Below are 27,145 nucleotides of genomic sequence, written 5' to 3'. Positions count from 1 at the left end.
GATGGGAGGGGCGGGGGGGGGGGAAGTGCGGGGTGAGCAGTACAGAGCGGTGGTTACGGGACAGTCACGGGATGGAAGGCCAGCCCAGGGAACAGAGTCAGCAGTACCGTGGTCACTGCCTGGTGCCGGGGGGGACTCGAGTGACAGGAGGAGCCACTGCGTACACTATAGATTGTCTAACCGCTATGCTGGGTGCCTGAAGCTAACATGACATTGATGCCAACTGTGATTGAAAAATAAAAGAAATGTTAAAAAGAAGGAGATGGAGCAGTCACCTGGCCCAGTCAGGGCCGAGAGTGAGCCGGATGCAGGGCGCTACCTTCCGGAAAGAGAAGTTTTCCAGTGTTTATCCCAAGAGAGAACTATCTTAAAAACATACCATAGGTATATCACTAACAAGGAAGATATAGCCCTGGCTGGTGCTGCTCAACGGTTAGAGTTAGGCCTGCAGACCTAAGGGTCTTGGGTTCAATTCTCTGTCAGGGGCATGTACCTCGGTTGCAGGTTCGATCCCCGTCCCCAGTTGGGGCGCATGCAGGAGACAACCAATCGATGTGCCTCTCTCAATTCGATGTTTCTCTCTCTACCTCTCCCCCTCCCTCCTTTCCACTCTCTCTAAAAATCAATGGGAAAAATATCCTCAGTGAGGATTAAAGAAAAGAAGGTATATAATATCTGTGACATCTCCAAACCCTGCCAGACGCTTCCTAATGACAGCAAAGACGCTGCCCAGTAAGTAAGCCTCCTGCTGGGAGTTACTGTTCAGTGCCGTGGAGGAGAGGCACTCTGCTTAGCAGACGTCTGTCTAATGTCACCCACGGCGGCTGCAGGACTCGGCCCCCACACCCCGGTCGCTGTCCCGTGGGGCCCGGGGCTGAGCCATTTTTCCTGGCTCCCCGTTCTGCTTTCAGCTGTGCGTGCACCTGACTCATCCATGTTGGATTCTGGGGGCAGCCTCGCATAGGCCACCCTTTTGTTCCTGACTGTCCCCTGCGAAGGTCTCTGTACAAGGAAAGTGCCTCCTAAGAACACAAGTGCACATGTCAGGGGAAGGGTTAAGAAGTACAAACTGGCACGGGAAGTCCAGCAGGGAGCACTGTGAGTAATCTATATAAATAAAAGCCTAAGCAACCATTCGACCGTTCAACCGTTAGCTATGACGCGCACTGACCACCAGAGGGCAGATGCTCAATGCAGGAGCAGAAACCACAGGCTTGGAAACAATGGAACAGACTGATGACTCTCAGAGGGAAGAGGGAAGAGGGGAGGGTGGGAAGAGATTAACCAAAGATCTTATATGCATACTAGAGGCCCAGTGCACGGATTCATGCACCCATGGGGTCCCACTGCCTGGACTGCGGGGATTAACCCTTTGTACTCGCTTGCTTTTTTCTCGATTCCTTTATTCTACTCGGGATTTAATTTTTAAAATACCCCAGATTTTACAAAGCGCGGCAGTAGAATAAAAAACTGGAGTTTCTTTTCATACAAACTTATTTATTTGGATTTTTTTATATTTCAAATTATTGATACATTCAATACAATTCGACATAAGAGCTGCTACCGATGCTAACCGTGTCGAGTCACACTCGACATCCGAGTGCAAAAGCTGAAACCAGCCAGTGCATGGATTTGTGCACCAGTGGGGTCCCTCGGCCTGGCCTGTGGAAACCGGTCTGAAATTGTCAGTCCGACATCCCCCAAGGGGTCCTGGATTGCGAGAGGGCGCAGGCCAGGCCAAGGGACCTGACCAGTGCACGAATCTGTGCACCGGACCTCCAGTGCTGTAATAAAATGCATAGCGCCTGGATGGCGCAGGACTCACCGGGGGTGATCCCTAAGGAATATAAACGTCCTACCACTGCTGTACACCGGAACTAATATAGTATTGAATGCCAATTGTAATTCAAAAATTAAAAAAAAAATTTTAAAGAATACACACACCTGCTACACACCTGCTTCTCCTAGCCCAGACCTGCACTCAGCCCGCATCCCCCAAGAAATGAAACAGACCGCACAGGCCCTCTTCCCAAGGAGGGGCCGAGAGGGACCTCAAGGCCCAACCCCAACGGGCTGCGGTCACACCCCTCTCAGTCTCCCCTCCTAACATGCAGACACAGCTCTTTCCCTGGCCTCTGCTCCTCACACCCCCTATGCCACAGGGCATTTTACTTGACAGTCCTAATTAGGTTCCAATGTCACCCCTGGGGCCCCCCTGAGCCCCAAAGCCAGAAGGTGATGTTCCTTTTACTCTCAGTCCACTCAGTGCCCTTCTGCCATTTAACTCTTCATCCCAACGTCCCCCTAAGGACGAGGAGTGTGTCTTATTTTTCTTTATACCTTTTCTCAGTGATTGACTTGAATGAATGAATGAGTGAATGAATGAGTGAGTGAAATGAACTAATTTGTTGGAGGCATGACGGGGGAGAAAACCCTGGGCCGGGAATCCGAGCTGGTGGATAAAGTTGGTCCGCTGGCCGCACTCTTTCCCTTTAAGTCCCGCAGGGCTCTGTCGGCTCACAGCCGGCTGGCTCACACCATAGGTTCCCCAGAGAAGTCCAGGAGTCCGTCCGCAGAAGGACCTACCCACGCCGTGCTTACGGACCCATGGTGTGTCTTGCTCACAATAAAACAACCCTTCCTCGCATTACGGAAGCTTGTCAATTACAACCCCTTTCCAGAAATGGGACCTCTTGCCTCAGAATTCTTTTAAAAAAGAAAAACCATCACATAGTTCAAGAAAGCCAAAGAACAGGACAGCCTGGCGGACATGAACTGTGCCCAGCACTTCCATTTCTGAGGCGAGCGAGACTCCGTCCATCCACCTGCGTTTCCTGGACCTAACGCGGTTGCCTAGGGCCCAGAGACTCCCTTCTGGGGACATATCTGAAGGAACCAAACACCCATCAGCAAGAGCAAGGCTCTGTCGTGTCTTTTCTCAGGCGTGTGGTGGCGCCTCCGAGGCCTATCGCCGGCGGGACCGCAGGGAGAAAGGCTAACCCTTGGCGGGGCTGCGGGGGTGGGATGCGGCCCCGCACTGGGTACGTTCGCAGTCAGTGCTGTGTGCAACCGCTTGTGTACTTAACCGTACCAACTGGGACTTACCCCAACGCCAGTGTAACACCTGCCAACGGGCTTAAGGATGAGCAGCCAGGGCCGGCCGCGTGTGCAGTGAGCACCTCCTTTCACGCCAGGGGTCACCCAGGAGGCGGAGCAGGAGGTGCCCTGGGAGGTGGGTAGTGGGTGGGTTCCCATTTCCCCTCTGATTTCAGTCAAACAGGCGCCCCTGCTGGTTGACCTCGGACATTTCTCCCCTGGTCATGCATGTGCATGTGCACAGGTGGCTGCGTGGAGGGGTTCCCATGTGCACAGGTGGCTGCGTGGAGGGGTTCCCATGTGCACAGGTAGCTGCGTGGAGGGGTTCCCATGTGCACAGGGAGGCTGCGTGGAGGGTTCCCATGTGCACAGGTAGCTGCGTGGAGGGGTTCCCATGTGCACAGGGAGGCTGCGTGGAGGGGTTCCCATGTGCACAGGGAGGCTGCGCGGAGGGGTTCCCATGTGCACAGGGAGGCTGCGTGGAGGGGTTCCCATGTGCACAGGTAGCTGCGTGGAGGGGTTCCCATGTGCACAGGTAGCTGCGCGGAGGGGTTCCCATGTGCACAGGGAGGCTGCGTGGAGGGGTTCCCATGTGCACAGGTAGCTGCGTGGAGGGGTTCCCATGTGCACAGGGAGGCTGCGTGGAGGGGTTCCCATGTGCACAGGTAGCTGCGTGGAGGGGTTCCCATGTGCACAGGGAGGCTGCGCGGAGGGGTTCCCATGTGCACAGGTAGCTGCGTGGAGGGGTTTGCATGTGCCCAGGGAGGCTGCGCGGAGGGGTTTACTACAGAGTCCAACATGGGTCTCCTTTCTGAGGCAAATGGAACTAACTAGTAAAAGAGACAGGCTCAGAGAGCAGGCCGACAGCTTTTTGGGGGGACTGCCGCAGGGTGAGGGATTGAGGGGAAAAGGAAGAATTGCAGACACCGAACAGTGGGGTGAGTGCAGGGGAGAGGGGAGTGGGTGGAGGTGGAAGTACGGGGGAATAAATGGTGATGGGGAAAAATAAAACAAAATAAAATAAAATAAAATAAAGAATAAACATAATACCGAATAACGAAAATGACTTCCAGGACAAACTCCTGGTCACTCTGCAAACCCCACCGCCAGAGGCGAGGCCGGGGTGGTGGGTGTCATGTGCTCCTGGAGTTCCTGCTCAGAACTGACCGCCCCAAGCAGCTGGCACGGCTTCCGGCAAAGCTCCCAGCAAACTGCTGCGCGGAAACCAAAGCAAACCGCGTTGAAGTCCCCGAACAGCCATGGCCAGGTCATTCCTCCGGGCTTCTCTGCGGGTCACCACTGCATTCGGGCAAGTACTGGGGGAGGGTGCATGTTCCCTCCTGGGGAGTCCGAGAGGGGGCGGGGAAGCTGACAGCCGGGGGATCGGTCGGTAAGATCTGGTGAGAAGTCACAGCCCCCGCTACCCGGGCGGCCACGTGGAGCCTTGGGCGTAGGCCGGGACCAGGATGCCAGGCTCCCCACGGACCAGCAGCAAGGGAGGGGGGGACGGTGCGCACAGCATAGCCAAGGGCCACCCCGATGAGCGGCTGGCGGCTCCTGAGAGGGAGGAAACCCAGGGGCGCCGTCTTGTCCTCACACACTGGCCTCTCCCCACTCAGAGGACTCGCCCGCCATGCAGTCGGCGCCCTTGCTCTTCGGACACAGACTTCTCACGGGACTCGCACGTGCTCAGAGCCCTCCCGAGGCTTCCGAGTTAGCCGGGCGGAGCTCAAAGGAGGCCTAGCGCTGCCCCCGCGCCGTGTGGCCCAGACGGGGCCTTCACCCTCTGACCCCAAGTGTCCTTTTCCAGAAAACTCGTGTTAGCAGGAAGCAGTCTGCTGCTTTTTAACCTGCGAGGCCTGCTCTCTGTGCCCCTCCCTTCCGGGGGGGAATGAGGTACGGCCATTGTGGGGGGTCCGGTGCTGCACAGGCGACAGTGTGGGAAGAGGGAGGGAGTCTGAGGTCGGAAACTACAGGCGACGGCACATCCTGCATACGATCACCCGCGTGCGAGCCACACTGTGTCAGAGCTCCTTCTGCATCGTCAGGTCCTCCCCATGAGAGCAGCCAGAACCTGGACACGCAGTGATCCTGGTAAATGTGTGTGTACGTTTTAAAATCCTGGTAAATGTGCGTGTACGTTTTTAAATCCTGGTAAATGTGCGTGTACGTTTTTAAATCCTGGTAAATGTGCGTGTACGTTTTTAAATCCTGGTAAATGTGCGTGTACGTTTTTAAATCCTTGTAAATGTGCGTGTATGTTTTAAACTCCTGGTAAATGTGTGTGTATGTTTTTAAATCCTGGTAAATGTGCGTGTACGTTTTTAAATCCTGGTAAATGTGCGTGTACGTTTTTAAATCCTGGTAAATGTGCGTGTACGTTTTTAAATCCTTGTAAATGTGCGTGTACGTTTTTAAATCCTGGTAAATGTGCGTGTACGTTTTTAACTCCTGGTAAATGTGCGTGTACGTTTTTAAATCCTGGTAAATGTGCGTGTACGTTTTTAAATCCTGGTAAATGTGCGTGTACGTTTTTAAATCCTTGTAAATGTGCGTGTACGTTTTTAAATCCTGGTAAATGTGCGTGTACGTTTTTAAATCCTGGTAAATGTGCGTGTACGTTTTTAACTCCTGGTAAATGTGCGTGTACGTTTTTAAAATGCCAAGAGTTACAACAAGTAAAGAGCCTGGTCTCCTTCCGCCGCCGGAAACCTGGAGCCCTCGTCCCATCCACACACACTCCACGTGCCCACCTGCTGGGTGGCTCCTTCAGACACTGAACGCTAGAGGAGGCCTCCCTCATCCACGGCGCGTGCGGCCCGAGGAGCTTGCTGCCGAGGGCAAGAGGCGAAAACCAACCCCTGGACAGAAAGTTAATTTGCTGGGGTGCAGGGTCGGAGGGGATTGTACCCAACTGTGGACGAGACCAAGTGGTTCGGTTTTCGTGAATTAAGAAGATGACCAGTGTTTGAAAAGATGTCGATGGTAATTAGTTAGCCTCGCAGGCTGATGTGGGTGAGGACCTGGTGGAGTAATTTAATTGAAACAATAAAGGATAATGCTTCCCGATCTCAGACTCAGGGGGCCCTGCATTCAGGAGGGGAGTGTAAGGACTGGGGCCCTCTGACCCGCCTCAAAGGCCGTCCTAGGAGGAGTCCGCGCGGGCATCACAGCCCCGGCCTGCACAGCGCAGTGCGTGGGTACATGGAGCGTCCCAGGCTCCCCGACCCGGTGGCAGAGAAAGAGAGGCTGAGGCCCGTGCGTGGGCTGCGGGCGACCCTGCTCCCGGGTCCCGGGCAGTGCTGTTGGGCACCATGTGCCCCAGGCTGATGCGCCTGGAAGAAAGACCTGCTGCAGGTGCATGTCCCCACGGGGGTGGGGGGCATCGCTCTCTGCCCCACGGGGAGGGGACCTCGCTCTCTGCCCCATGGTGTGTGTGTGGGGGGGCATTGGAGGGGCTGAGTGTTGTGGGGGATCCTCGGGAAAAGCCCTGAAAAGCCTGGGGGTGGAAATAACCCCAGACACCCTGGAAAATGTCAGCCTTCCTGAGCAGAGAGCATAACATGGATCTCCCCCGAGAGTTCTTTCTCCAGAAAGCAGAATAGGTGCACATGTGCGCGCGTGCGCGCGCACACACACGCACACACGCACACACATGCACACACACACGTTTATTTCCCTGGACCCAGAAGGGGGAAATGACCCCTTCAAAGGCCCACAAACAGGTAGGAACAGGATTTCGCTTCTGGCCTGTTCACTTGGGGCACAAACTCAGACATCGGATTTCCCAGGGGAGGGGGGCGCTGGCCAACGGTGCAGGATGCACAGACTCAGAATGTGCCCCCTTTGCTGGGAGAGCGCTGGCCCAGCTGAGCCGCAGAGCCGGGAGCCCCGAATCCTGCATCATCAGACAATTCCCGCGTCCCACCCGCCAGCCAGTTAGGATGAGCCCCTCTGGCCGAGGACGGGCTGCGGGCTGCGTGGTGTCAGGGAGAGACGGGTGCCTCCTCTCTGCCCACAACGGCGCCCTGAGGCTGGGCTCTCGGCTGAGGCTCCAGCGACTGCAGTTGTGCAGAGGCCTGGCAACCTGGAGAGGGAGCGCCTGCTTCTGCTCAGGGTGCCCAGAGAAGCGGTTTGGGGTCAGCCATGCAGAACGCGCCGAGTTGCTGAAGCAGAGAAATGCAGAATGACAGCGTTTCCAGAAAAAGAGAACAGAGACAGAAGCACGCGGACAGCTGGGCATGCTGGGAGAAGGCTGTGCTGCGGGGGGGTGGGGGACGGCGGAGACCAGCACGGGAGCCCCGCCCCCCGGAATTGCTACAGCCTTCCCGGGCCTTGCGGGGCTTCCTCTTGCGGGGCTTCCTCGTTTCTAAAGGAAAGATGAAAACTCAGCCTCGCCCTAACCGGTTTGGCTCAGTGGATAGAGCATTGGCCTGTGGACTGAAGGGTCCCAGGTTCGATTCTGGTCAAGGGCATGTACCTTGGTTGCGGGCACATCCCCAGTAGGAGGTGTGCAGGAGGCAGCTGATCAATGTTTCTCTATCATTGATGTTTCTAACTCTCTATCCCTCTCCCTTTCTCTCTGTAAAAATCAATAAAATATATATATTAAAAAAAAACAAAAACAAAAAAACTCAGCCTCCCTGGGTTCTGGTGCAGCTTCAAAGGCAGTGACTGGGCAGGTATGTCGCTGCGGTAACCACTCCTGTCCTGTGCCGGTTGTTGCTGTCACTGCCCCTGCAGGGACTCCCACAGGAAACTGCAGGATGTGGGCGGAGCAGATACAGGACAGAGGGGACAAGGTCACGGTGGCTGCGGACAGTCTCAGCGCGAGGACCTGGTGGGGCCCTGGGGACCTGGGTGTGGCCGTGGGGACCTGGGTGTGGCTGTGGGGACGTGGGTGTGGCTGTGGGGACCTGGGCGTGGGCGTGGGGACCTGGGCGTGGCCGTGGGGACCTGGGTGTGGCCGTGGAGACCTGGGCCTGGCCGTGGGGACCTGGGTGTGGCCGTGGGGACCTGGACGTGGCCATGGGGACCTGGGTGTGGCCGTGGGGACCTGGGTGTGGCTGTGGGGACGTGGGTGTGGCTGTGGGGACCTGGGCGTGGGCGTGGGGACCTGGGCGTGGCCGTGGGGACCTGGCTGTGGCCGTGGGGACCTGGGTGTGGCCGTGGGGACCTGGGTGTGGCTGTGGGGACGTGGGTGTGGCTGTGGGGACCTGGACATGGTTGTGGGGACCTGGGCGTGGCGTGTGGTTTCACAGCATTAACATAACCAGAGGCCTCCTAAGGCCAGCGCTGGGCTCCCCTTCTCCTGCGGAAAGGAGGGTGCTGCAAAGCAAAAGGGGGAAATGGTGGTTTACCCAGATGGGCCCTCATTCCACCCCGCCCCGCCCGCCCCTGCCTGGCTCTGCAGGCCCGTGGTGTCCTCTGTGCGCCTGTGATGCACAACTTCAAATAACGGCCCTTATTGCCGCCACCGACCCCCTGAGGCGCTGAAGACCGTGCTTCCCCCTGAAACTGTCCTTCCGGGCCTTTCCCTGCAGGTGACGGCGGCCAGTGGCTACCGGCTGCACAGTGACCCCGGGCCGTCTCACTCTCTGGTTCTAACACTTCATGGTTCTGATTGAAACTGTGGCTTCAAACAGCAGCAGAAATACCCAACCATTTCACACTCGTGTCCCCTCCGTCTCACCCGAGAGCTTTATAGGAAAATCCGTTTGGCGTTGCAGAATATCAAAAGGGAAGATGACAGAGCAAATCTGAAATCAAGCTGCTGCCGTCTCCAGTCTTATCTCCCGCTTTCCCGGGACCAACCAGCGGCTATTTTCCTACATTCAAAGGCAGCAATTTTCTCCCGTTTTACAGCTCTCGGTGTTTCATGCGAGAGGCACGGAGGGCTCTCCGCTCACACGAGGCTGTGGCTGGATTTATGGGAATGAGCGTAAATACACACAGACCTGGGCGATTCCATAGCAGCCCCGCTGAGCAGGCCCAGGAGGAGGAGAGAGCTGAGCCCAGCCCTGCCCGCAGGTAGCAGACAAGCGAATCAGGCCCTGTCTGTGCCCCAGTGACACGGGAGGGTCAGCAGGCCCGGGAGGCACAGTGGCCTCGGCTTAGTGACACGGGAGGGTCAGCAGGCCCGGGAGGCACAGTGGCCTCGGCTTAGTGACACGGGAGGGTCAGCAGGCCCGGGAGGCACAGTGGCCTTGGCTTAGTGACACGGGAGGGTCAGCAGGCCCGGGAGGCACAGTGGCCTCGGCTGGCTCAGAGCCCAGTGCACGGGGCCGTCAGCCATTTCCAGGTCGGCCCAGCTGCCTTGGTAAGAGGTGCCTCCCGGGGCTGCCACCAGGCGCTGTGGCATGAGACCCCGGTGAAGAGTGACCGACTCCATGGACACGGAGCAGCCTGTTCCCTGTCTACACGGGGGAAGAGGGCAACGCAGAGCGCCGTTGCATACAAGTCTGAGTCCATCTCCCGGAATTAACCCTTTCCCATTGTCCTCTGAAACAGGGTCAGGAAGAGGACAATTCCAGAACCCGGGTCGGAGTTAGCACGCGCCAATGACTTGCAGAAAACACGGCCTGGACTGTGGGGTGGGGTGGAGGGTGTGCCGCCAAGAGACAGTTGTCTTTGATGACTTCTTTTTAAAATATGTTTTTATTGATTCCAAAGAGAGGAGAGAGGAGGAAGAGAGAAACATCAATGATGACAGGGAAGCATTAACTGGCTGCCTCCTGCTCGCCCCACACTGGGGATTGAGCCACAACCCGGGCATGTGCCCTGACGGGGAATCAGACCGTGACCTGGTTCATGGGATGATGCTCAACCACTGAGCCACGCCCACTGGGCCCTTTGAAGTCATTTCCTCCCCTGCCTTTTTGGACAGATCATCACTGGGGTTCTCCCCCTGCCTCCTGGGACCCTCCAGGGTCCTCACTCTCTCTTCCCCCCAGAGAGATCCCCAGCAGCTCCCCAGAAAGGCTCCATTTCCACACTTCTCCAGTGGCTCTGACCTCTCACCTAGTTCACGCCCAGTTCTCAAGACTTAAAGGACATGTCCACGCAGTCACCTTTCATCAGCTTTTCCTCTGACTCATCACCTGTTCACAGAACTGACGCCGTGAGGGTGGACTCGCTGGCTGGTGGACCGGCCTTACAATCTCCCTGCCATCCTCGCCTGGCCTCTCCTAGGCTGCAGGCTGCTCGGCCAGCCCACTGGGTCCACTCCCCAGGCCCCATGGCTTTCCTACCTTTGCTTCCATTCACTGCCTGCACTCTCCGTATCTAAGACTGACCAAGTGAGGCACATTTATGTCATGACGTCCTGAGCGGGTATTGAGATGATAACGGGAATCTTACTGATGCCCAGTGCATGTGTTAGGATCTGTGTTACAAAGCTTTCCACATTTCACACTTGGTATCACCCCGCAGATCACGTGATCTGAAAGGCTAAGTGCAAACATTTCATTGTGGTCATTTCTGGCTGGTGGAATCACAGGCGATTTTCATTTTCTTTTAACGTGTGTTCCACCCTCGCTGTCAAACACAGACAGTGAAAACACTGGCCCCGCACCCGAGCCTCAGCACGCCCCGGCCAACCGGCTCTGAGACCTTCAGTTCCACAGTGAGCGCCACGCCTCCGTTTCCTTCCTCTGCCCATTCTCCTCTGCTGACCCGTCTCCCGGGACCTGTGGGAGCTGGGCTTGTGCATGGACACGCTCACCAGGCTTCCGCACCCAGGCCTTGGCAATGGCTGTTCCATGCTGCCTGGGATGCTTTTCCCTCAGAGAGCTCATCGGCTCGGTTCTCAGAGTCAGGTCTCTGCTTAAAATCACTCCTCCAGGAAAGATTTCCAACCATTCGGAGGTCGTCTTGTCTTTAACACGAGGTTGTTCGAGGGGCTACCAGAGGCCCTGCCAGGCGCTGCAGGCAGCACGGGAAGTGACCAGATGGGAGTCCTGCCTTCGTGGCTACACACGAGGGAAAGAGACAGCAGAGGGCGAATCCCATCCCACACCCATAACGAAAGCTCCCGCCAGGCCACCTGGGAGCAGAGCCAGGAGTTCGGGGCAGAGCAGCCTGCTGGGAGCGAGGGCGCGGAGGGGGCTGAGGATGAGGATCTGCAGGGCAGGAAGGAGACGGGAGGGAAGGTTCTGGGCAGAGGAACATCCTGTGTGAGAACCACCCCGAGGGAAACAGAAGGTGGGTGTTTGAAGCAATCATAGAAGTTCAAGCCGGCTCGTCAGAGAAGACTGGGGAGAGCACAAAGGACGCGAGGGGAGAGGTTGCCGAAGAGTCCCCGGCAGGGTGGGAACACCCGGCCCGGGGCTGTCTAAGACCGGCAAAACCATCGGGTCTGGCCCTGCCAAGGCATCAGGGATGGGTTCATCAAATGTTTGACCGAACGAGCAGGCTAATTTTTAAGCTGATAACTTTGTGTGGCCCTTGGTGTTATAAATATGCAAATGGCTCTGGGCAGGAACAAGGTTCCCCCCTCTGGTAGGGATGGCGGGTCCCATGGGCTGGGCCGTGCCTGCTCCTCAGAGCAGGGAGCAGGTGCCGGTTCTGAGTGAGCAGCTGAGGGAGGGGGTTCAGTACAGACACAGATGTGAGGTGTCCATGGACAACCCTGGGACAGGTGGGTCAGTCAGTGGGACTGACACACACACACACACACGTGCACATACAACCCCCAAACCACACACCAAACACCCCCACACACAACACACCCACCACACAGATGCATACAAATACACACAATCCCCACACAAACACACCACACACATGTGTACACATACCACACATATGCACACACATGAACACATGCACACACACATGCACACACCACTCTACAAGTCCATAGCTCAGAAGGTATTTGAGCTGGAGATACAGAATTGCAACTATATACAATGGAGTAATACTATATCATAAAAAACCAAAATGTTACCATTTGTGACAACATAGATGGATCTTGAGGGTATTATGAAATAAACCAGACAGAGCAAGACAAATACTGATGATTTCACAGAGAACAAATTGATTGCTGTCAGAGGGGAGGGAGCTCGGGGCTGAGTGAAAAGGTGAAGAGGTTAAGAAGCACAGATTGCTAGTTACAGCACGAGTGACAGGGAGGTAAATTCCAGCATAAGGAATAGAGTTATCATCCTATATAATAAAGAGCCAATATGCAAATTAACAGTCACTCCAACACACAAGATGGCCGCCCCCATGTGGTCAAAGATGGCCACCCCCATGTGGACACAAGATGGCTGGCAGGGGAGCAGTTAGGTGTCGATCAGGCTGGCAGGGGAGTAGTTAGGGGGCAATCAGGCTGACAGGCAGAAGCAGTTAGGGGCAATCAGGCAGGCAGGCAGGCAAGCGGTTGGGAGCCAGCAGTCCTGGATTGTGAGAGGGATGTCCGACTGTCTGTTTAGGCTCAATCCCACCGGGATTGGGTCTAAATGGGCAGTTGGACATCCCTCGAGAGGTCCCAGATTGGAGAGGGTGCAGGCTGGACTGAGGGACACACCCCCCTGTACACGAATTTTGTGCACTGGGCCTCTAGTATTATAATAACTATGGATGGTGCCAGGTGGGTGCTAGACTTACGGGGTAACCACTTTGTAAGTTATATAAATGTCTAATCACTATGCTGTACACCTATAACTAATATAAAATAATATTGAATATCAACTATAAATAAAAAATAAGCAAACAAAAATTTAAAAGCCCTGAAAAAGTGATAGAACAGTAAAAAATCAGAACCTCGCCCTGACCAGTGGCTCAGTGGTTAGAGCATCAGCCCTCCAAGGGAAGGGTCTTAAGTTCGATTCCCGGTCAAGGGCATGTACCAGGGCTGCAGGTTCGGCTTGGGGTGCATTTGGGAGGCAACCAATCGATATCTCTCTCACATTGATGGTTTCACTCTTTCTCTTGTTCCTTCCCCCCTCCCTCCCTTCTACTCTCTCTAAAAAAAAATCAATGGAAAAAATATCCTCGGTTGAGGATTAACAAAAAATAACAAAAACAATAGCAACAAACCCCTCCAGAAACACAGATGGATAGTAACCCAGTTGTGGAGTGAATGACTCCCTGGGGAGTGCACAGTGAGAACAGTGAGAGGTGTGGGGACTGCTGACATTCTAAGTTGGACACATACACACGCCCCCCTCCCCCCGGCACTAAGTGATCCCAGGCCCTGGTGCCAGACCCACCATCTGAGGGCCGAGGAGAGTCTGGCTCCTGGTCCCCCTGCTGCCAGGCTGGCCCCCGGCCCGTATCCTTGCGACTGAGCCGAGAGGCCCGTGTGGTCAGGAGCCCCCGTGTTGGCTGAGGCGCAGGCGGGCGCGGGGTCCTTTGGCGGCAGAGCTGTTGACGGGGCGGGTACGGGAGCAAGAGCAAAGTAAGACTCGGGTGTGTGGCCGGTTCTGCCAGAAAAATGTGTTTCCCACCGCCTGAGCGAGGAGAGGCCGGGGAGGACAGGTGCTTTTGTTTTGGGGGCTGCAGATCTAGAGCTCAGACTTGGAGATGCTGAGGTTAGGTTGGGATGGCTGTGAGACAGTTGAGAACGTGGGGGCCTGAGCTGGTCCTCACAGATGGGGACCGGATGAAAACACCGAGGGAGGGCGCAGATATAAGAGGCGACGACGGAAGCCCGACCCCCGGGCCCACCCACATTAAAAGTCGGGAGAAGAGAGAGGAGCAGCACGAGGGAGCAGCAGGGCCCAAGAAGGAGCTGCCGGGAGTGGAACTACAGGCAGGTGTGGGCACTGCAGGCAGGTGTGGGCACTGCAGGCAGGTGTGGGTCTGCAGGCAGGTGTGGGTCTGCAGGCAGGTGTGGGTCTGCAGGCAGGTGTGGGCACTGCAGGCAGGTGTGGGCACTGCAGGCAGGTGTGGGTCTGCAGGCAGGTGTGGGTCTGCAGGCAGGTGTGGGCACTGCAGGCAGGTGTGGGTCTGCAGGCAGGTGTGGGCACTGCAGGCAGGTGTGGGCACTGCAGGCAGGTGTGGGTCTGCAGGCAGGTGTGGGCACTGCAGGCAGGTGTGGGTCTGCAGGCAGGTGTGGGCACTGCAGGCAGGTGTGGGCACTACAGGCAGGTGTGGGTCTGCAGGCAGGTGTGGGCACTGCAGGCAGGTGTGGGCCTGCAGACAGGTGTGGGCCTGCAGACAGGTGTGGGCCTGCAGGCAGGTGTGGGTCTGCAGGCAGGTGTGGGTCTGCAGGCAGGTGTGGGCACTGCAGGCAGGTGTGGGTCTGCAGGCAGGTGTGGGTCTGCAGGCAGGTGTGGGTCTGCAGGCAGGTGTGGGCACTGCAGGCAGGTGTGGGTCTGCAGGCAGGTGTGGGTCTGCAGGCAGGTGTGGGTCTGCAGGCAGGTGTGGGTCTGCAGGCAGGTGTGGGTCTGCAGGCAGGTGTGGGCACTGCAGGCAGGTGTGGGTCTGCAGGCAGGTGTGGGCACTGCAGGCAGGTGTGGGTCTGCAGGCAGGTGTGGGCACTGCAGGCAGGTGTGGGCACTGCAGGCAGGTGTGGGTCTGCAGGCAGGTGTGGGCACTGCAGGCAGGTGTGGGCACTGCAGGCAGGTGTGGGTCTGCAGGCAGGTGTGGGCACTGCAGGCAGGTGTGGGCACTGCAGGCAGGTGTGGGCACTGCAGGCAGGTGTGGGTCTGCAGGCAGGTGTGGGCACTGCAGGCAGGTGTGGGTCTGCAGGCAGGTGTGGGCACTGCAGGCAGGTGTGGGCACTGCAGGCAGGTGTGGGTCTGCAGGCAGGTGTGGGCACTGCAGGCAGGTGTGGGTCTGCAGGCAGGTGTGGGCACTGCAGGCAGGCGGATGTGACCGTGGGGTATTGAGATGCTTTCTTCTGGCCGGGCCAGCTGGACAGGAGGATGGGAAGAAGGAGTGGAGGCTGGGGAGAGAGGAGAGGCCTGACATTGTTCCAGGTGTAGGCCTCTACCTTCGTGAGAGGGAGCTCAGGGCGGACCTTCCGTGGCCTCAGTTCTATTGCTCCTCATGCCTCGTTCGCTCGCCCAGTGGAGCCACACGTGCCTGAGGAATGTCTGCAGGCCTTCAGTGTATGAGAGAATTTGAAGGCTGCTGTATTAATCACTTTCAGAAAAGGTAGGTTTAAAAAATTAAATCTCTAGTATATAGATGGGCGAGGAGAAGTTTTTCTCGAACCCAGTGAATGCAGGTCCTCCTGACTAACAGCGTGTGTTAGTTCTAGACTATTGACTTCAATCTAAACCCCAGACACCTTGGTTACCTTAGTGGTTAATGTACACTATAAGAAAGGAAGGCTCTTTGTGAGAAATTACACCATTTTTCTTTATCACGTATTTTTTTAGTTCAACATGAGTATGGAAATAAGGGATGCTAAAATAAAGAATTTAAGGGATGGAAATAATTCTAAAATATTCAAAACCTATGGTCTTGTTTAAATACACAATGTAGCTGGTGAGGTTATGAAAGAAATTGTCTGGATACAGGAGACCTGAATTCTATCCATTGTAGCACAGTTTATAAAACCCAGTGAAACCCAGGTTCAAGTAAAAACTTTGCTACTTGCTAACTTTGTGATAGAGATCCAGTTATTTAAACACTTTAAGCCTCAGTTTCCTCATCTGGAAAATGGGAATAATGGTGATTATGAGAATTAAATGATTTAATATGTGTAAAGCACTTAATCTATAGTATAAGACATAGGAACCCACAGTAGGTGATTATGTAATGACTAGAGGCCCAATGCATGAAAATTCTGTGCAAGAGGGCCTTCCTTCCCCCAGCTGCCAGCACCAGCACAAGAAGGCCCTGTGCAAGAGTAGGCCTTCCTTCCCCCAGCTGCCAGCACCAGCTTCCCTCTGGCACCCGGGACCCAGGATTCCTTCCTCCGGCCACCAGCAGGCACCCGGGACCTGGACTGGCTTCCCTCGGGCCCAGGCTTCGTCAGGAAGGACACCCGGAATGACATCCAGAAGACGTCCGGTGTAATTAGCATATTACCCTTTTATTATTATAGATGATGGTAGTGGTGTTGGTGGTTGTGATGATGTGATGATGGAGGTGAAGGTGGTGATGGTGATGGTGATAAGGGTGATGATGGAGGTGAAGGTGATGGTGAAGATGGTGACGATATGATGATGATATGATATGAAGTGATGATAATGATGATGATAACGAAGAAGAGGAGGAGATGGAGCAGACTTAAGGAGGACTAGGAGTTTACTAATCAGAAGGCAGAGAACAGATCCCTGGGAACATGTAAGACTGAAATGTTAGTCTGTGCTGGACCCTGTGAGGAGAACCAGTAAGAAGAAAAGAGAGAGAGGAAGAGAAAGAGAAAGGAAGGAAAGATGGAAGGAATAGAGAAAGAAAGGAAGGAAGGAAGACAGACGAAGGAAGGAAGGGAGGAAGGATGAAAGGATGCAAGGAAGGAAACTGGTGAAGAGGCAGAATCTAGGAATAACGCGAGGGCCAGAGACAGGCCCCTGAGCCAGAGCTGTGGGTCTGAGCAGGTCGGAGACGCCCTTCGCGCTAACCTAACACGGCCGTGCCTTTCATCAGGGGCCGCAGCTGCAGATGTGGCCGGAATCGCATTCTGTGCGAAATACAAAGCCTACGTGCAGAGAACGAGGCAGGGCACGGCAGGTCTGCAGAGGCCTGTGCTGGCCACCGGCTCCCCTTCTTCTCCAGGGCTGAGCCGTCTGGCCAAGGCCGAGCCATCTGTCCATGGCTGAGCCGGCTCCGGGCCAGAGGAAACAGGGCCACCTCCTTTCTATCCACACAGGCTGGTGTGAGTGCCAGCAACAGAGGCATGGTCTGCATCAAGCGGAGAAGCCCAGCCTGCCTGCTGGGCGGGTTAACTATATTCACAGGGGCCACCTGCGTTCCACATGCACCTGCCTCTGGTGCTCGGACAGAGGAGGACTCCTCCTTCTACAGGTGCTCCCCGAGCATGAAGCTTCGCAACGCAGCATGTGAGTTGATGTGTGTCTTCCTGGGAAGAAGGAGACCATCCTGTATCTCCTACGTGCTTTCTGTCCCATAACCGACTTTGCATCCTACAGAGACAGTAACCACCTTTCATTGTCAGGATCAGGCCCCGAGCCGTTACAGGCCACCTCTGCCCGGGCGGGGACACAGGCCCTCAGCCCCGCAGAATCTGAGAAAATCACGCCCTCAGCTCCACACGAGGCCTGGCCCCCTCCACCACCACCTTAACATCAGGCTTTTTCTTCACGGGGGCTCGTCGGACAATGACTTTTCAGGTGCACCCGCTGAGGCTGGGACTAAATGCAAACAGCGCCCACGGAGAGAGCAGCACGGGAGGGATGTGGGCAGCGGGCGCTGGCCCGGCCGTGGGGCACCCCTCCCTGACGGCTCTCCCATCCCAGACCGCGAGAGGAGATGCATCACTGTTAGGAACATGTCCCCCTTTGCCTCTGATCTATTTTGTTTTGTAGTTAAAAAACCCTGTGAACAAGAAAAATGGATTATGTCCTGGTTGAGGGAAATGTCTGTTTGCAACTGTGCATGGGGCACCCTGGTCCTTTGATCCAGCGACGTTCTGGGGGAACCTTTCAGTTCCTCGGCCCTCAGTCCAGTGGTGGGTACAGTGAGGAAGGAAGCTCGGCTGTGTGCCTCCCAGGGCTGGTTGCTTAGCAACATCTCACATCCCCCTGGGAGAAAGGATGGCTCCCGGAGGTGACATGAAGGACCCGTGTCCCATGAGGCAGCAGCCCCACAGACCAGATACACACTTCCTTAGAACAGTAACAGGATGGCCACAGCCAGAGCACAGTGGGTCCACTTCTACGGTCAGACAGAGACCACGAGAGGCGGCCAGGAAGGCCAGGCCGTCAGCAAGTGGCTGGGCATGGAGAAGGGACGCTCACATCGTCACCACACACAGAACTCACCGCTTATCCACTTAGCCTCCGGGTCATGAACTTTGAACTCGCCACTGAAGAGATCCTCCACCGTGACCTTCTTCTTCTGGGAGAGACTGTTGTCTTCCACTAGAAAACAAAGGAGGCAGATGGTCACGCCCTCCGCTTTGGTAAAAGAAGGGCCGTAGGACATTCCGATGGCCATTTGGGAACAGCACGTAAGGTAGAACATCTGATTCCACCAGTCCATGCCCAACAAAAGCCAGTCGCGCTTTGTTTTTAATTAAACCATCAGAGATGATTTGGCTGGGAGGGGATCCTGCATCAGTGACACGGCCCATCTCACACCCACTGCCTGCAATCTGCGAGGGCCACATCTCCAAGGCCTGCACGGAAATACTGTTTCAGTTGGTTGGAGCAGTATCCTTGCACCGGACAGCCATGGTTTGATTTCCAGGCCAGACACATACCTACTTAGACTGCAGGGCTCATGCTGGGAGGCAAGCAATCAATGTTTCTCACTCACAGGAATGATGTTTCTCTCTCTCTTCCCCTTCCTCCCTCTCTAAAATAAATTTTTAAAAAGTTAAAATAAAGGATTGATTTATGAGCAATACGGTGGGAGTCGTCAAAAGAGGGATGAACAAATGTCTAAGAAAGGCTCTCTGCTGTGTTATGTAATCGATCATTCTTAAGCATTTATTAAATGCCAAGTACCAGCAGCATGGGGGGTGCCAGGAAGGAAAAGACGGCTGACATCTTCCTTAGGCATTTCTTTTCCACACACCCCACCCCCCAGCTGCCTATGGCTGGGGATGCGTTCCTGTTCTGGTAGACTCACACCCCGATGTCCACGTGTGCACTGCCAGTGCTGCCTGCACCCTCGATCACGACACTTGGGAGGAAGCAGCTAGACCAGTGGTTCCCAACCTTGTTTTGGCCATGCCCCACCTAAGCACCTCTAAAATCCTGAAGCTTCCCCGCCACCCCTGTGACATGTAATTTTTATTATTCAAAAAGTGAGCTCCTATTCACGTGGGGGAAGCCTAAAAGGCCATTCACTTGGTCTAAACAAGATTTCAAAGAACATGGCATCCACGAAAGAGAAAAATAAAAGAACGAAAAGACTGTAGAGAGTGCCTGGGAAGGCACATGAGCATTTCTTTAATTATTGTCAGCTGAATCCAGTGGCATTGGCAGAGCTATGTCCTGGAAACACACCTTGCCAGAGGCAGGTGTGTTGTCAGCCTGACTTTCAGCTCAGGTGCCAGGGGATGGGTTTCATTATCTAAATTCAGCCAAGTACCAGGAACAAACATGATTATCCGGGCCCACCCAGAAGTGATGATTACAAAGAAGCCACAAGAATGTACATAATCTCCTTTGTCTTGGGCTTTAGTAAAACTTCCTGGTTTTTGCTATATAAAATAAACACGCTGTATTGGCTCTGGGTCCCTGTCTCTCCATCAGAGGACAGTGGTCCCACCCGGTCCCAGCTTTCCTTACTGTATTTGTGTCTATCTCTTTCATTTTTTCAATCCCCCGTCACCCCTACTCAGGAACCAGACCACTCTCTACCCATGCTGGACTTGGAAAAGAGATAAATATTTATATCTGTCACCCAGATCCAGGGACCTGAATACTGGGGAACTCTCAAAAGTCAGGCAAGGGGAATGCTCCGGGAGTGCACACACAAGGAACTCAAGAAGTAAGGTAAGGAGCATAAGGCAAGAACTGGGTGTAAAACATGGGATATTCAGGGTCTCAGGAAAGGGACCTCTACTCTCAAATGCTTAAAACTATGCTTAAAACTAGAGAATGTTATGTTAACTGTAGTCAGATTTTTGATTTCTTAAATTTTGTTAATGAAACTTGCCCTTGGTTTCCTGAAGAGGGAACCGTCAACTTTCAAACGTGGGAAAAGGTCGGAAAGCAGTTGCATGACTGATACACAGCAGAAGGTCCAGAGATGATTCCTATTCCCACATTCACACTATGGTCTTTAGTTCCTGATTGCCTTGATCCAGCACAGGAGAGTTTAAAAATGTCTAAGCAGGGTGTGGCCACAGCTTTACAGCCTACAGTGGAGGGGTGTGAATCTCTAAAAATACCACTTTCCCCCTCTGTGCCACCTCCGCCCCTGCCTGTTGCTCCTGCGACCACAGTCAAGAGCCCACCTAGATTTACCTCGTAATTATGAGCAGGAGCTAGAGTTTGAGGCAGAATGGGACAAGTGTCACTGTGAGCGGGATGACTCAGATGATAAGAAAGGTTTTGCTTGCAGCTGCCCAGCCTTTACAGCTGGATGCAGGTGCTCGGCTGAAAGTGAAAGTGACTTCATATTTTATTTTGCCAGAGGCTTAACTATTTGTAGTGGGCTGAACCAAGGAGAAAGGATTAAAGGAATTTCTCAGAAACTGCCAATAATTCTTTATCTTAAAAAATCTTTTTCTTTCCCTCCCAGAACACCAGAAATGCTTAGCTAGTTAAATTTCTTTCTATGTGTCTGTATTGTAACTTTAATTTGCTTTTCTCTGATTTATGATTTTATTGTGCTGTGTTAAAATTTTAAGATTCTAAGATTAATTTGAAAAGTGTAAAATCTGTAAAAATTGCTACCCAGGGAAGTTTAAACAAAGGCCAGCTAATTCCAAGCATTCCTTTAATTTAATTTTAAAGAAACAGTAGATGGCCAGACCATTAGTAAATTTCCCCAGGGCAAACAGAATGTGGGAATGGGGAGAGAAAGAATATGAACGGTACATGTGGCTGATAACACAGGTTCTAAGAAAATTCCCTAGACAGAAGGAAGTAACTAAAAAAGGCCCCAGCCCAGTGACTAGTTTTTTGGTGATTCTATAAAATGGATGTCCACTTCCGAGAGTGTTATTAAAAGTCTCATTTTTTGCCATATTTTTATTCCCCAGTCTGTCATTTGAAATTTGGATAGATGAGACATTTCTCACAATTTAGGGATACATCTGGGATTTCTGTACTCATGAAGAGATAAAGGCAAGATTAAGAGAAAAGGTGCACCCTGCCCGATTTTGGGTGGCTCTTGAACTGAGCCCCATGTCGCTTCACGGATGCTATAGAATAAACCCCAAGACTGTTTTTCTTTAAAGGATGGAAAAAAATGACATAAGGAAAATATATAGGCTTCACTTAGGTAACAAGATTAGTGTTTCCATAATAATGGGTAGTTCTTGAATAATAATGGACTGCATTCCAAGGTTGCCTAACAGGTCCCAGGGCACTCCTGTTTTTATAAAGGAAAATAAAATAAAATAATACTTTAACATTAAAGCCACTGAAAATCAGTAAGTTATCTCTGCTACAGAATTTGCCAAAGAAAATGCCTTGGGTAATAATAATTGATTTTAAAATCTCAAAGTTGTTAAGGCAAAATATACATAACTAAAATGAAAGGTATATGGTAAATCTTTTTCATTGGTAATTATATATCAGTAAACATAGTTTTCCAAAGTCCTTGGTAACTTAAAGACTTTGGAACATTGCTAAATTAAATAATAAAAATTATTAAATAGGTATTTTAAAATGACAAGGCAATGAAATATCAATCTGAGTTCACCTCATATGAAAAATCTAGATGATAGAATTGAGTCTATTAATTGAATGTGCCTTGTGTTTTGTTTGAAATATATCCTTAGAGATGTAGATATGTTGATAGTCTGAGAAATGCTAGGTGTTTGGCTTGCCGGCTAGAGTTTGAGGCTTCTGGGAGTTTGGAGTTCAGGTTAGGTTGGGAGGAATTGTATGGTTGTGATGGCACAGTGCATGGAGTGTGGAGGTTCATCTTTGAGAGGAATGGTTCTTGTGTTTTCTCTGGAGAGACTGGTGGTTCGGAGCGTATTGTGGTCCTTATGTGTATTGCGTGTGGTGGAATTTCAACCTAGGAAATAGTATTTTGTTGGCCTAATTACAGGATAAGGATTAATTCTGTGGTCTGAACCAAATTTTTAATGTTGAGACCAGTTTGAATTAAATTGATGTCTTTTAGAAATAATTATAAAAAGTGTATAATATAATCTTTGGGTTGTGTATATTTGATAGTCTTTCCAAGTTAAATTTCAAGACTTTAACCTAGAGATAGCTTTGGGACATTTCAAGGGCCCTGGAATGATTCAAGGATTTATTCTCTCCTCTTAAAAGAAATATTTTTGAACTAAATTAGGCTGATCTAATATACTCGAAATCATGTGGGAAGCTTTATCAAATAAAAATTAATAACTGTGTTATGTTTAAATACATATAAGAAATTGGTTCTAACAAAGTCACAGTAAAATTTACAAAACGAATATTGTTTAAAAGTAAATTTAAAAAGGAGAAATTCTTAAATCTCTTCCGCTACTATTTAAATATATTTTATTGATTTTTTACAGAGGAAGAGAGAGGGATAGAGAGTTAGAAACATCGATAAGCTGCCTCTTGCACACCCCCTACTGGGGATGTGCCCGCAACCAAGGTACATGCCCTTGACCGGAATCAAACCTGGGACCCTTGAGTCCGCAGGCCGACGCTCTATCCACTGAGCCAAACCGGTTTCGGCTCTTCCGCTACTATTTACAAAGTAAACTAAAAAGTTATTATTCGGGCATTAAAACTCACCACTAATGAGACACCATAAAGAAAAAGAAAGTTACTTTTACTTGAGATGTATACATTGCAGTATTGGCCAGCTCCTAGTTTTTCTGAAAAGGCAACCAAGTTGGTTGTTCTGTTTAAAAGAAAGTAAAAGTTTTTAAAAGAAACTCCCTAAATGTGGCTTAGAGATTGCTCTAGGAAAAAATACAGTGGGAAATGCCCTTCAAATACCTAGGAACTGTACTTAAAAATCAACGTATTAGGCCTCAAAAGATAGAAATACGAAAGGATTGCCTCAAGACCTTAAATGACTTTTAAAGGTTATTAGTGGACATTAATTAGTTAAGACCTTATCTAAAAATCTCTACGGGAGAAATGACCAATTTATTCAATATACTTAGGAATCCTAAGAAAGTTGTTATTAAGTGTATGCAAAGACCTACAGAGTCAATTTTCTAATTTCGTGACTCACATGTAACAGCAGTTTGCAACCATCTAAAAAATATAAATGACAAGTGGTTTGGGGCCATCTAGTATCTTCCCTAAACCAAGGACACTTAAAAATAAATAATTTGCGTTTGCCTCCCTAACCAAAGCTTATGTCGTTATACTCAAAAAGACTGATAGCAGGAATCCAATTAGTGTCATTTACTGTCCACACCCTAGGTCAAATAAAGTTCAGGGGAACTAATAGTGGAAGGTTACCAGAGGCTTAATATTGTCCCAGAGGTTTGTCTCTCACCTGGAGATTATGTTGCTATGGAGCCCAGCAACCTATAGTGATAGTGCTTATGTGGTAAGTATGGCCAAAATTATTGAAACAGCTACTATAGGGCACACTAATTCGGAGGAACTCTTTCATTTATCTTTCAGCCTTCAAAATGTTGTTTGAACACGACAATTTCCACGTTTTATTGGCCATATTAGATCCCATTCTGGCCTTCCGGGTCCCTTGGCTGCAGGTAATGAGGAAGCAGATCGCCTCGTTGCCTCAGTAGAGGAGGTCACTCCGTTGTCCGTGGCACAGCCTCACATGCCCCACATCATCAAAATGCCTCTGCCTTGCACAAGGAGCTCCATATTTCCCAAGAGTAGGCTCACCAAGTGTCAAGCAGTGTCCTCAGTGTGTTATCCACCTCCCTGTGCCAGGGTTAGGGGTAAATCCCCGAGGACTTAAACCAAATCAGATCTGGCAAATGGATGTCGCTCATATACCTGAATTTGGCAGATTTCAGTGGGTCCAGGTCTCCATAGTTACATGCTCACCCTTCATTTTTGCTACTCCCCGAACAGGGGAAAGTGCAAAGCATGTAGTTAACCACTGCCTAGCGGCTTTTCCAGTCATGGGACGGCCCCTAGAAATAAAAACAGACAATGGACCTGCCTATACTAGCTCCTCCTTTCAGCAGTTTTTCAACCAATACCAAATTATGCATAAAACAGGAATTCCCTATAATCCCCAGGGACAGGCAATTGTAGAAAGAGCTAATCGAACCTTGAAGACTCAGTTACAAAAACAGAAAGGGGGAGAGGGGTATTATCCTACTCCACAGAATCAGTTAAATCATGCCCTTTACACTTTAAAGTTTTAAAATTGTGACAATGAGGGTCACATATCAGCCGAGAGGCATCAAGCTTCTGGTGCTATAACATCTGCCGGTATGGCACGATGGAAGGACTTACAAACAGGGCAGTGGAGAGGGCCAGATCCAGTAATGATGTGGGGAAGAGGGCACGTTTGTATCTTTCCAGAAGGCACTTCTAACCCCATCTGGGTGCCAGAGCGAGTGGTGCGTCATGACCATGGACCTGGGAGAACAGCTCACACCTCCCATGATGACACCAGCTCAGCCACCAGCCCCGAAGAAGGAGAAAAGCAGAAGGCAGCTGGCCAAGACCACCTGAGAAGCTAGTGTCCCCACATGGGGTCAACTGAAGAAGCTGACCACTGATGCTCAGCAAGTGGTGAAAGAACAGGGGGTTCAGGTAACCTCCTCCACCCTTTTTGTTGCTGTGCTGGCACTTGTCAGCTGCCAGGTAAGTATGGCTGCAGCAGAAACTTACTGGACATATGTTCCAGACCTCCCTGTGGTCAATCCAGCCACCTGGACCGGGGAATCAGTACCAGTGTTTACTAACAACACCAATGTGGTCGGGTGTAGCTCCGAAAAGCATATAACTCCTTGTTCCCATGGTGATTATACTTATAACTAGAGGCCCGGTGCATGAAATTCGTGCACGGGGGGGGGCGGGTTCCTCAGCCCGACCTGCACCCTCTCCAATCCGGAAGCCCTCAGGGAATGTCCTACTGACGGCTTAGGCCTGCTCCCCATGGTTCTCTGCTCTCTGCGGGGCCTGCCTGCTCCACACCATGGCAATGGGCAAGCAGGCCCTGCTGGGTGCTGTCTGCCTGCTCCTAGGTTGCCGCAGGTGATGACCAAGCAGGCCCTGCTGGGTGCTGCCTGCGGACCCGCTTGCCTGCTCGTGAGTCGCAGTGGCTATGGCCAAGTATGCCCTGCTGTCTGTTGTCAAGCTGCACGGCCGCCCTCGCCTCCCGGGGCCGGCGATGGTCCCGGGAACCTGCGGGTATGGCTTGGCGCCACCGCCCTCGCCTCCTGGGATGGTGATGGTCCTGGGAGGCTGCGGGCTTGGCACCCGTCCCCAGGCCCCAGGCCGCTTGGTGCCACCTCTCCCCCTTGGCACCTGTGTATGCAAATTAACCCACCATCTTTGTTGGGTTAATTTGCATACTCCTGTTTGGCTGGTGGGCGTCTTGGAGGTACAGTCAATTTGCATCTTTCTCTTTTATTAGTGTAGATGGTTTTAGTGGGGAGTTCCCTATTTGTTTATCTGAAAAGGGGACTTCAGGATGTTTGCAGCTTGGCCAAGAAAATAAGATGTCTTATGGAGGCATAGACATTGCTAACGTTGCAGGCCCCTGGGATATGGGAAAATAATATTCAGACAGTTACTAAACTGGGGTTTCCTAAGGCCACCCGATGGCTGTCTGATAAGCATCCCCCACTCCCTTACTGTCCTAACAGCACCACTACTGAGCTGGGAGCATTTCTTCAATGGCAAGATTGTGCCAACCCTGTACCAGTGAGACATAATATTTCTGGCTCTGACTTGTATGTCTTAGATTGATCTCACAGGCTTTATGCTAAATATCCCCATCAAGAGCCTATGTTGCCAGGAGGGTTTATAGGTAATGCCCTGACCATGAAAACAGGAAATTTACAGAAAGATCTTTGGCGTTTAGCTGCTGCCCTTGTTTTGCTTAATTTTACTGGCTCTTTCTTAGCTAATATTAAAGGAGCATGTTCATCAAGCCCTTGCTATTGCTTACAAGCCTGTGTCCAGCCCCCATATGTATTGGTAACTAGAAATGTGAACATCACCAGATTGGACACCCATTATGCTGTCCAATACCATCACTGTAACCTTACCAGCTGTGTTTCCAGGCATAATCTGAATGAAAATATATTAATTTTAAAGCAGACCTCTTTTATTATGCTTCCTACCAATATAACAGGAAAATGGCATTATGATGCAGGCCTCCAGGCATTGCAGGAACTGCACAATCAGCTGTTTCAGGAAAAGAGTGCTTTGGGACTTATTATTTTTGGTATTGTTATCCTAGTTACTGTTATCGCATCTGCTGTAACTGCTTCTCTGGCATTGACCCAAAGCATCCAGAATGCAGTTTGTCAATGAATTGGCTCAGAACACCTCAACTACATTTCATGATCAAGAAGATATAGACAAAAGGCTAGAAACAAAGCTAAATGCTTTGGAAGCTGTAGTAATAAGACTAGGTAATCAATTAGAAAGTGTCAAGATTAGACAGCAGCTGCAATGCCATGCTGCTTTTACATGTATTTGTGTGACTTCAGCCCACTATAACAGTTCTCTATGGTACTGGAATAAAATCAAGATGAACCTACAGGGAATATGGCATCATAATAATATCAGTATAGACCTAGTGTGGCTACACAAACATGTGCAAGCCATTCAGAATAGTCATGATGAAATTATATCTCCTGCAAAATTGGCAAAAGAATTGCTGGATGATTTCAAAGAATTTAATCCATGGAATATGTTAAAACACACCGTCTGGTACCTAATAGGATTTCTTTGTGTACTACTAATTTTATCCTGCTTTCTTTCAGTCAGCAGCAAGCTCCTGCGATCTCAAGTCCGAAGGCTCCAACTAGATGTCCATAAACTACATTTAAAAATAAATAAGGGGGAGATGTAGAGAGCCCCTGGGAAGGCACATGAGCATTTCTTTAATTATTGTCAGCTGAATCCAGTGGTGTTGGCAGAGCCATGTCCTGGAAACACACCTTGCCAGAGGCAGGTGTATTGTCAGCCTGACCTTCAGCTCAGGCGCCAGGGGGTGGGTTTCATTATCTAAATCCAGCCAAGCACCAGGAACAAACATGATTATCCGGGCCCATCCAGAAGTGATGATTACAAAGAAGCCACAAGAATGCACATAATCTCCTTTGTCTTGGGCTTTAGTAAAACTTCCTGGTTTTTGCTATATAAAATAAACACGCTGTATT

At 51.6% G+C, this 27,145-nt stretch overlaps 1 protein-coding gene across 1 annotated transcript in view; it reads right to left on the bottom strand.

Annotated features, from left to right (window-relative positions):
- The window catches only part of DPP6 (dipeptidyl peptidase like 6), a 490,977-nt gene that overhangs the window by 207,301 nt on the left and 256,531 nt on the right, over positions 1 to 27,145 (bottom strand). Inside the window, exon 3 of the mRNA XM_054726673.1 lies at positions 18,000 to 18,098. Within this exon, the coding sequence (XP_054582648.1) occupies positions 18,000 to 18,098 (99 nt within the window). The remainder of the gene's footprint in view (positions 1 to 17,999; positions 18,099 to 27,145) is intronic.

This window comes from Eptesicus fuscus, chromosome 14 (assembly GCF_027574615.1).
Source record: "Eptesicus fuscus isolate TK198812 chromosome 14, DD_ASM_mEF_20220401, whole genome shotgun sequence".
Lineage (NCBI taxonomy): Eukaryota > Metazoa > Chordata > Mammalia > Chiroptera > Vespertilionidae > Eptesicus > Eptesicus fuscus.
The sequence above is the reverse complement of the archived record's forward strand: the minus strand, read 5'-3'. Positions and strand labels throughout refer to the sequence as shown.